At 28.8% G+C, this 12341-nt stretch overlaps 1 protein-coding gene across 5 annotated transcripts in view; it reads left to right on the top strand.

The window, feature by feature from the left end:
• The window catches only part of LOC105837836 (potassium voltage-gated channel protein Shab), a 113574-nt gene that overhangs the window by 16569 nt on the left and 84664 nt on the right, over positions 1-12341 (top strand). For all 5 annotated transcript variants that reach the window (XM_036290395.1, XM_036290396.1, XM_036290393.1 and 2 more), the window contains exon 4: positions 11109-11955. In XM_036290395.1, coding sequence (XP_036146288.1) covers positions 11109-11955 — 847 coding nt within the window. The remainder of the gene's footprint in view (positions 1-11108; positions 11956-12341) is intronic.

The following is a 12341-nucleotide window of genomic DNA, read 5'->3' as shown; positions in this document are numbered from 1 at the left end:
TTAAAATGACAAATTAAAAGATTGATGAGCCAGAAAATTATCGATAAAACAGGACAACTTTAGCATCCTCTTTTTTAAAAATTATATTGAAATTATTTATGTGATTTATTGCAATTTTACATATGCCAATTCTTTTTAAAGTATCACTCATTTTAAATATATTTTTGCAGATTAATTTAGGTCAACTGATTCAGATAATTTTTCCCATTTTACTGATTCTGCCTTAAATTCGAACATGCACAAAAAAAAGTAAAAAAAGTTTCGGATCATATAATTGTATAATATAAGTTGTATAATACAAATGTTAAGAATACATTAAAGTTTCAGATCTTTTAGAGCTTAAAAGTTTAAACAACCATCTACCTAAATAGTCTAATCAGTAAGAAACAAAATAGTTTATATGTGAGTTAATCTAATATATTTTTGCGTTAATATACTGTCTTTTTCATTAAAAAAATCAAAATATTATTTATCAGCCAGAATGATGATAGATAACAAAGCTAAATATTCATCATAGACATCGGATTTTTTAATGCAGAAATTTATTGTTGAAAAAAAAATTAATAACAAAAATTTAGATTCATTTATAATATTCTACATATTTTTATTGCAACATACTAATATGTATTTTCTATGCAATATATATATGTAAAGTAATATGCATTATATATGCAAGATATATATAAAAATGTTTTCTTGTAAATGTTATTTAAAAATTATAATTTAAATCATAATGTGTAATCAATACTTTTTCAAAATTGGAAATTGTAAATTTGTGACGCTTGTGTAAGCTTGTGTAAGAAAATCATTTTATATGCAGAAAATGAACGTTCCAAGTCGCAAGATGAAATAGAAGCGTATTTGAATTTACTCCAATAACGTGATAAAGTTTCAGGAGGCTCTTCAACATTATTTCCTTTCAACAATTCACTAATTTTTGTGGTTAAGTTATCAAAATCTGACTTATAGATTGAAAATGGCAATTTACTTATTAATTGATTTATTTAAAATTAGTCTTGTATCTCATTATTATTTTATATTTTTAGTATTGGCAGTAATATTGAAATATATAAATATACAATTTTTTATTATATTGTACAAATATTTTTACAGTAAGTGTCAAATCTCAAATATTATAATAAGGGACCATTAATTTAGCGAAAAACTCGGGCATTTGTGATCCAATCCTCATGCAACTGGTCTCAAAATTTTCATAATTTAACGGGGAAGGCTGCTATGGGTTTGGATTTTCAATATACAGGGTTTTTCAAGAAAAAAAAAAAAAAAAAAAGAAACCGATCATTTATGAAACAACCTGTATATGAAAAATCCAAACACATAGCAGCAAACTCCGTTAAAAGTGGAAAATTTTGAGACCTGTGGCATGAGAATTGGACCACAAATGACAGAATATTCCCCGAACATACATGCAGACGTCCGCGAACTATATATGATGATGATATACAAACAATATACAAGTATGCACAATATGTGGAATTAAATGAGCATTTTTAGAACGCTTTCTTCATAAAACAAATACCTATTTTAATTTTACTTTCTAATCTGTCTTAAAAAAAAAAAAAAAAAAAAAACATGTAATTACATAAAATCCGATGTCTAATCATAAGAAAATAATATTTATGACTATGCAGCAAAATCGAATTTGCGTGAATTGATCGAGTCTTGCTGAGTCATAAACTGGATCGCAGCATATTTTATTTAATCAAGTGTTGGGTCATAAACTAGATAGCAATTTATTTTATTTAATTCCGAATGATTAACATCACTGGTATTTTAATATTTTGGTTGATTTTACTTCAATTTAGTTAATCTAATATTACGTATAACATATTTATTCTCATTTTAGTGTAAGTATGCATAGAGAGATATAATTAATAAATTTTTTGACACTTATCTCTGTAATATAATATCTTTGTAACACACACACACGCACACGCACATGCACACACACACACACACACACACACACACACACACACACACACACACACACACACACACACACACACACACACACTAACTTGACCACCTTTGTCTAAAATTGTATTTAATTAAATGTGCACTTTGTTGGGTATCAAAATTTTGGTTAAAGTTTCTTTCAATGCCGTATGGTGATTTTTAATATTGACCTTCAAGTAATGACCTTAAATTTTCTTACTCCCCATTTTTTCTACATAAAATATAGTAATCATTTTTAATGTAAGTATGCTGAATCAAAATTTATTAATCTGAATCTGAATTCAAAAGACTACTAAGGCTGTGTTCCAAAATTCACTGCCAGTACTGAAAATTTATAGTATGTGTAACGTGGACTATAGATTTTCAGTACTGACAGTGAATTTTGGAAATGTTACTCTACCAAGGTAGCACGAGTAAAAAGATACAACTGTATGCGAATAATATTTGACAATGCATCCTAGTAGGATGCATGTAGAATGCTTTTGGCAGACATTTATTGATGAATTCATCGTGCAAGAATTAAAATAAGAACACAAATGTAGCGAAAAATAGATAGCGTCTTCATTTAATTCACTATGCATGAAAAATTGTCAAATATTATTCGCATACAGTTGTATCTTTTTACTCGTGCTACCTTGGAAATTTGTGAGAGTTATTACATGCGTGTCAAAAGATACTGAAATCGGCGACTTTACGTACAAAAAGTGACACAACTTTCGACGCATATGTAACAAAAAAATATTTAAAAAATAATAAAAGTTTTTGTTTTCCAAAAGTGGATATTGATAAAAATTACACGTTTATTTGTAAAAAATATAATTATGGCGAAAAATAGCAATCTTTCTCATTTTAATTATTTTTCACACCAATATAATAATTGATTATATTTAATTCAAATTTAGATTCAGTATTCAAAGTTACATTAAAATTGATTATTATATTTCATTTACAAGAAACAGTAGAAATTTGAATAAGGAAATGTTTAGGAAAAAATTCTTTTTCTCTACTCGACGGATAAAATTACTCGGTCATTATTTGACATTTTTAAAAATTGCTGTACAGTATTGAAAATTAAAAGCATTATAATCTAAATTTTTTTACTCTACAAGTTATATGTAATTAAATATAGTTTTAGACAAAAATAGTAAACTTTGAAGTGGAATGAGTTATATGTTATATACATACATTTCCTGTAATATATATATATATATATATATTACAAGAAATATATATTTTTGTATAAATTTATATATAAATTTACATAATATACATATATATATTTTTTATGTTTATTATATGTACATGTATTTAAATATTTTATATTTTTACTTCTAGGTAATGTTATTCAACATCATACTAATGTGTCTTTTTCTCTATTTGTATTATTATCAATCTAGCTTTTAACCCATAATCTGCATTTACTTCAAGAATAAACATATTGTATAATCAATCACTGATGATAATGGGAGTTTTATATGCGATTACCAGGTATCACGTTGATTCTCTCTCGACACCGCTCCCTAACGTCATTACTAGTTTCGCTACTGACGAATTCAATTCAATAATATGTGTGTATACACATATATGTTTTATGTGCACCTGAATGAAGAAATTAAAACATAAAGATTTAGAAGTTATTTTTATTTATATTAAAAGATACAAATTTACATAAATAAAAACAAAGATAAAATTTCATTGACAGCTTTCTGAAAACTTTCTGAAATCTTTCGGTGTTGTGTAAAAATGGTCATCCATCCAAGTATTAGCCATCGTCGACGTTGCTTAACTTCAAAGATAGTACGTAACCTAAACACATAGTGATGATCCACGAATATTTCATGTTTATGTATACGTATATTTGTTATAGATTATTTCAATAGATGTTGTCAAAAAGATAAAACGTATAGTTAACTTATATTTTTATAAATAAATAGTTTTACAGTTTTTTACTGATTTTCCACACAGCACATTGTCAGATATCTTTCAGAAAGCTTTTTGAAAGATGCGCTGTATATGGCTGTACTCAGTTCACGCGAGAAAAAAAATTGATGTTAATAACGCAAAAGTAGTAATAATGTTAATAATATTTTAAAAACTTTTCTATATTTTACTTTAGAAATAAAATAACAAGTATTTGTATTAAATATTTGGTAAACTTTAACAAAAGGAGACCTAGCCCCAATGATTTTGAGCTTGACATATATTATCAAGATCATCCTCCTGAGTAATGTTCAAGAGATTTTAGCCGCCGCTCGTGATTCATTAAAAAGTTATTAACAAAAAAAGTATCATAAATACAATACATAATATCTCTGTTTTACTTAAAGTCGCAAACTCAATGAAGCAGAATGTCACGCATAAATTAATAGATTTTTCTTATTTTAAAGCACACACAAATGCGTATAAAAATTAATGCGGGGATATAGGGGGAGGGTGAAACTCTTTCCTTGCACCCAGCCCACGCGTTTTCTGCACCACATGAGTTTATGACTTTGCATAAAAGATTAGTAATAATAAATTAATAAATTTTTTCTCATAAAATTTTTTTTTTCTTATTCTCTTATTTTAAAGCACACAAAAATATGTGCTTTATTGAATAATTGAAGTGATGTTGAAAAGATTTTAACTCGTTCGCTCGCTCACAGAAGTATACATGGCTTTTGTTTGTCCTATTTGTTCTATTCTCTATATGGTATAATATTCTCTATATTCTACTTCAGTTTGGTTTTGACGTTTGAAGTATATGTACAATTACCATATTCCCTACCAGTGACTACGTAAATATAATAAAATGCATCTACATGAATTTTTACACTTAATATACGATAATAATGCTGTGATACATTATTTTATTGAAAAACAAGTTATTCGTAACAGTGTTAAGTGTCCACGATGTGATAATGTTCTAACATACACAAATGTATTTAATAATTATACTGTACATTGCACTGTTAAATGTTATAAAATTAAAAGTAAACAAAAGACAAAGCATAACATGTAATTTTAAAATTAGCATGTTAGACAACATTTGGTTTCACAAAACTTATTTAGATTTAATAAAAATATGTCGATTTATTGCATGCTTTAAGTAAAGTGGAGATATCATGTATCGTATTTATGAAACTTTTTTTGTTAATAACTTTTTATAACAAATCACGAGCGACGGTTAAAATCTCCTAAATATTACTCAGGGGGGTACTTTGGTAACTTTGATAACATATGACAAGGTCAAGGTTATTGAGATCAGGGCTGGGTCTTCTTTTGTTAAGGTTTACCAAAATTTTAAAATGACGGTGGTGTGAATCCATTGCTGAAGGAAAAGTAATAGATAATTATAGTGATTATTAAAAAAAAAGTTAATTCTGATTTTATTAAAATGTATTAATTACAGAATGTCTGACATTGAGTGTGTAATATGGCTTGTGAGCAGAGTAAACTGAGCGGAATAAACTGAGTTGAAAAGTTCTTTAGCATTTTGCACAGTTATATAATGAGTTATTAATTTGACTAAAGATAGTCGAGAGTTATTATTTACAAAGAATTAGACCGTAATACAAAACATTGATGCAATAGTGGAAAGTAATATAAATGCAATATTTCCAGTATTGTCCAATATTATAAAATGGATGCTTCGCCTCATTTAACTGATTTGTTCATGTAGCAATATTGGTTCAATGTTAAGCCCACGTTAGATAATAATATTCATTCAATTTTTTATACTAGACATTAATTGCATCCTAATTTGAAACCAATATTTTATTATCAATATTGACGTTACATATGAAAAATATTGATAAATGCACTTCCAATATAATCATGTTTAATTATCCAATGTAATACCAATGTATTGTGATACTGGCAGATACACGGTGCATAGAAAACATTTTCAAATATTTTTGGACCCTATATAATTACTCGATGAGCCGGGCAAATTCTGCTTTCTTTATAAATTAATAACTTATTCATTGCAAAAATTGCAAAATACTACAGAATTTTTCGATTTTGTTTATTTAGTCCGTTCTACTTGTTTATTATTAGGTGTTACATGTAATTAGACCCTGATGTGTATACATCATATGGTATACATATATATAACCTTCTAGAATATATTTGATTCAATTGTGTTTCATACTAGTTTTATTAAAGGTTTTGAAAATGTATTTGTTAAACAAGAGTGACAAAGAGTTAAAAAGAGTTCATATAAATATAAGTCTAGAATATCGGCTTAGTTTCTGTAATACGAAAAATTTCATTATAAAATAGTAAAACATTTTGAAAACAAAGTCATTAACATGTTAAGATAAAATAAAATATAAAATACTTCATAAAAATTGTTACCTTCTTTATAACTCTACTTTAGTACTTTTATATGAATAGCTAGACAAATTTTATTTTATATATAAAAAATATGTAATTTTATCAAAAATAAAATCTTTATACAATTTTAAAAAATTGATTCTTTTAAAAAATTCTATCATTATTTATTCTCCCTCTTTTCCGGCCATACATTTTGTGTCAAAAAATTTTTCTAATTGCTTCGTTTTCAAATTATTTCCTTCTCACTATTTTTTACAATAAAATTTCTTTAAGAAACTAAACATTTCTAGACTTATGTTTATAAAAATTTTTTAAAAAGTTTGGTTGTTTAAAATACGTCTTTAAAACATTTAACACTTATTAATTTACATTTTGTATAATTTTATTAATTTATATTGTAAACATATATTATATTAAATTGTAAACATATATCATAATTATATTTTGTTGTATTTATAGATACATAACATATTCTAGATTGTTTTTTATTTAAATATAATTTTAAGTTGTAATTGTTGTTTTAGAATGTCTTAGAAAGAGAACAAGAGAATAATATTAAATAATGAATAAAAATATAATAGTATACTAGACTTTGCTGTAAAATATTATAAAATTGAATTATATTTTAATTCGAACAAAAGTTTTTAATTACAAAAATTGTTATCAAGAATTTTTAGAAATAATTCTACACGATTGATAATTATGATAGACTCGGTATTTAAATGTTATATAAGACTCTTGTATAAAATTAATTAGAGGCTTCATGATAATATGCACATATACAACTATTTCTACATAAAATTTTAGCATGTTATTTTTATGTGTTTAAAATATTGATGCAACATTATTAAAATTGCGCGCGCGCGCGCGTGTGTGTGTGTGCGCGTGTATGTGTATCATATAATCGCATTTATATTTTAATAATGTTTCTGAGACATCGCATTGTATGTGAGATTGCAATGTAATTGTAAGATTCTGCAGTATGGAACAATAAACCTGCTGCTTTATTTGCTATCGAATGTACGCACTTTCCTTATTTACTTGCGATTTAAATGTTGCAAACTTAATACCATTTTATGTTTAACAATTTAATTTTGCATAATTGTTGATGTGTTATGATTTCGCTGAGTCTGTCGAAATGACGAATTGATTTCGCATTGTAGCGATTGCATTAAAGAATATAGTAATAGGAAGAGAGGCAGGAGAAGGAGGAGATGGCTTAGTAATTTTTTAACAAAAAAAAGAAAAGAAAAACAAGTTGACATAAAATTTTAATGGGACGAGGGAGCGGGGTTTTGAAAGAATGTATAGATTTTTATACGCTTGCCGAACAACGCAATGAAATTTGTGTGAGTCGAGCGACGTCGGGCAGACTGCGTTTAAACGACGAGATACTCTTTGGTGATGAACCTATTACACACTTTTTTCTGAGCGTAAACACTATCAATTCTCTATTGAGTCAGCATATTCTTCAATTCCTCAGAAGCATCTGTTTGTTGAAGTTATATCATGTCCTCCTTTCCATTTGTGATGGCTCTCTTGATCAGAGTTATGTTGCTTCTTCAACAGCCTTTCTCCCTTTGTATTTTATATGTCCAACCTTTCCAGGAAATCATGAATATAACTACGATGTAAGAAACAAAATATATGTATATATTGTATAGCAGTTGTATAACTGCTATACAATATATACGTATGTTTTATGTTTATTTACACAAACGTAAAATTTACATAATATAATAGTTATATCTATATTTGCTGGATTTCGTTGCTTAGCTAAGCATTCTTATCTTACATGAGCACGTAGAAGAGTGCGGATTTATATTTGAAGATAAAGAATTACTTGACATAATTCTTTAACGATATTGGGCATTCATTGATCAGTATTATTCTTCAGCAACTGTACTGATTTTAAAAATAATCTATGCTTATAAAAAGTGGGAGGAGAGAGAAAAAAAGGGCGGTAATACTTTTTTAAAATATTTAAGTAAAATAAAGTTCTGTATGATATATATATATATATATGTGTGTGTGTGTGTGTGTGTGTGTGTGTGTGTGTGTGTGTGTGGGTAGAAAGGGAAAAATATTTTATTAAAAAATTATTTTCTGCATATTTGCTTGCTTATTGTACATATATCGCAAATACGCCAAAAATCATATATTATTTAATATGTATATTTGCTTCCATTCTATCACTGAAAAAACATTTTATGTCATTATCAGCTTTATATTTTATTAGACACTTTTAAAATAGAGCTAAAAAAAGAATAATTATTTCGTTTAGGAGACTAATGATCGCACTAATGACTTTGAGCTTCAATAATCTTCAAAAAGTTTTAGTCGGTAGTTATTATTTGAAGATGTTTAAGAAATATATTAGTTTATCAGTACTAAAAAAAGTAATTTGCTAATAATTTTTTATATTAGTACTATTTTAGTACTATTATAAACCTCATTTTGCCTCATAAACGAGAAAGAAAAGAAAGAGAAGCGCGGAGTGGACCTTGCTTTCGTATAAAAAGATAAAAACTCATGTGGAATAGTATAACAATTATAAATCTTATTTTGTCCTGTAAGCAAGAAGTAAGGTTTGCAAGAAAAGTAAAAAATCTACAAAGAAAAATATAATTACAGACTTTTACATAGAATGGCTTTTAATTTTTCGTCAAGTGAAATTAATCTTACCTATTATTTACAACGAAATCTACTCACTTAGAGCGAAACGAGGTCGATAACACAAATCCATAAACAGTTGTAAACAAGAAGTGGAATACATCTCATTTTGCGTTAAAAATAAAAAACTTATGTAGAAGGGACACAAAGGACTTCCTAGATGCCACGGAGCTGGACCAAGTTTCACTTCCTATTTGGTATAAATCCTAAACTTAATCCTATGTAAAATAGTATAATTACACAAGTCCATAAACAATTATTTGCCATAAATCTAAGACCGGACCTTGTTCCTTATAGGTTTTTGAGGTCGCTGAATCCAAATTTGCTATCGGTTTTACTCCATCACGTCAAGATTTTCAGATATAATCAAGTAACTGAGTTTATTTCTCATGAAACAATATCCTTTGTAGCAGTAAACCTAAAACTTTCCAAACTCATAAAACTTAAAAACTGTACGTACAATAGTTTGTACGTATTTATGAGTTTCATGGGTTTCGACAGTTTTAGCTTTATTGCTACAAAATACGGATATTGTTTCATGCGGAATGAGCTCAGTTACTTGATTATATCTAAAAATCCTAACGTGATGGAGCAAAACTGGTAACAGATTTAGATTTAGCGACCTAAAAAATCTATAAGGAACAAGGTCTGGTCTTAGATTTATGGCAAATTATTGTTTATAGACTTGTGTAATTATACTATTTTACATAGGATTAAGTTTAGGATTTATACCAAATAGAAATTAAAACTTGGTCCAGCTCCGTGGCATCTAGAAAGTCCTTTGTGCCCCTTCTACATAAGTTTTTTATTTTTGACACAAAATGAGATGTATTCCACTTCTTGTTTACAAGGTAAAACGAGATCTACAATTGTTTTACTTAGGTTTTCAACTTTCATGGGAAGTAAGTTCCACTTCACATTTCTTGCTGTTTACAAGTCAAAACGACTCTATATTTGTATTGTTCTACATAGGTTTCCAATTTTTCACGTGAAACCATTTCAGTCGAAACTCAAACTTAGTTCAGCTTAGGTTATATTTTTTTAGGCAAAAGTTAGGGGTTTCGGAGTTTGCTTAGACCCATGACTCGACAACATATATTAATATTAAAGTTATTGATGCGGTGTCCCTTAAACTGAATAATTACAAAAAAAGTTCTGACAAAAATTTATTTTTTAATTATCAAGATTTGATGAAAATGCGAATATAATGTACGGAGTATAATGTAATGATTGGAAAATAAATATACCTAAAATATATTATGGATGTATTCCGATTTTGATTAACATTAAAAAAAGGTTACACAAACATTGGTTCAGAAAAGTGTAATGTTTGAGATATATAAATTTTACTATGAAATAGTTGAATATCTCGAAAAACAAATAAATCGACAGAAATGTTTCAGATAATAAAAAAGTATGCTCTCTTTTACTCCCCTCCCCCTCTTTTAGGGCGAATTGTATTTGAATTTTACATATTTTTGTAGAATTGGCAATCAATCACTTGTTATATATGGTAGTCTGCTTTAATTGTGAAGAATTAAACAAAGTTCAATTACTTGTCATTATGTTGTTCAGGCATAGATGATGAGGATATAACAAAGCTTTTTTATATATATATATATATATATATATATATATATATACACACATATATATATATATATATACATATATATTTTTTTTATTTTACATACCTACATATAATCACACATATACATGCGTGAACATAGAAAGGGAGGGGAGGAAGGAAAGGTGGGAGAAAGCGGTAGGGAGGGAGAGTGGGAAGGGAAAGAAGATGAGACAAAAAAGAAAAAAAAAAGGAAAAAGGGACATGTGTAAAAATGTATGTTTAAAGAAGATAAATGCGAAGAGAGAAAAAAGTAAATTAAAAAAAAAAGGTATGGAATGAGAAAAAGTAAGAGAAGGAGTTTCTTGTTCCGTCCCTCTCTTCTACTCTTCTCTTCTATTTTTTTCTTTTTCTTTTCCTCTTCCCCCTCTCTCTCACTCTCCCTTTCTTTCTCTTACTCATTCAATTTTATTAAAAACAAATAAAGAAAAATATATTAAGAAGAGAAGAATTGTTTTGCATATAGCTCGCGATTAACTTTGTTTTACCAGTTGATCCATCGCTTTTTCAGGTGATAGCTGTGATATCAATACTCTTTATTGTGCTTTCAACGATAGCACTAACTCTCAACACCATTCCTAGTATGCAAGTAAATGATGAGAAGGGAAACTTCCAAGACAATCCGCAGCTTGCTATGGTGGAAGCTGTGTGCATCTCGTGGTTCACTCTCGAATACTTGCTTAGGTTCAGTGCCTCGCCGGACAAATGGAAGTTTTTCAAGGGCGGTCTTAATGTGATCGATTTGCTGGCGATACTACCATATTTTGTATCTTTATTCCTGGTCGAAACCAACAAAAATGCGAACGACCAGTTCCAAGACGTGCGCAGGGTAGTGCAAATTTTCCGTATAATGCGGATCCTAAGGATCCTGAAATTGGCCCGCCACTCAACCGGGCTACAGAGCCTCGGTTTTACATTACGTAACTCGTACAAAGAGTTAGGGCTACTGATGCTTTTCTTAGCGATGGGTGTCCTCATATTCTCGAGTCTCGCCTATTTCGCCGAGAAGGAGGAACCCGGGACCAAATTCATAAGCATTCCAGAAACCTTCTGGTGGGCAGGCATCACAATGACCACCGTCGGATACGGCGACATCTACCCCACGACCCCGCTCGGCAAAGTGATCGGCAGTGTATGTTGTATATGTGGTGTCCTGGTAATCGCGTTGCCCATTCCCATTATCGTTAACAATTTCGCCGAATTCTACAAGAATCAGATGAGACGGGAGAAAGCCATCAAGAGACGAGAGGCCCTTGAGAGAGCTAAGCGAGAGGGCAGCATCGTGTCTTTTCATCACATCAACTTAAGAGACGCTTTTGCCAAGAGTATGGACCTCATCGACGTCATTGTCGATACTGGTAAGCGAGGGACGAATATGTGTACGCAAAGGGCACAATCTATGATCTGTTCCGCATTTGCGTTTAACGAAACCAATTTTAAGCCAAGAAATGACCATCCCTGATGATCTATTTTAATCAATTTTTTAAAACGATATTACTTCCCTATGTCTTAATATTATATTTTTATAATTGTCTTTTCTTTTTCCCTTCAATCTTATTAATAACATTTATATTTTAAAATGGGTACCTATGTAATCTAATTCTATGTTACGATACTTTAATCAATCCTCGAGGACTTATCATGCTCTACAATTTTTTATTTTATTATAATATTTTATTATATTTTTATTAGTACAGAGTATTATCATTGTTACAGAATCAGAATTAAGAATCTTTCGATTCTG

This window comes from Monomorium pharaonis, chromosome 7, assembly GCF_013373865.1.
Source record: "Monomorium pharaonis isolate MP-MQ-018 chromosome 7, ASM1337386v2, whole genome shotgun sequence".
NCBI lineage: Eukaryota > Metazoa > Arthropoda > Insecta > Hymenoptera > Formicidae > Monomorium > Monomorium pharaonis.
Note: the sequence above shows the minus strand (reverse complement) of the source record. Positions and strands in the feature narration are given on the sequence as shown.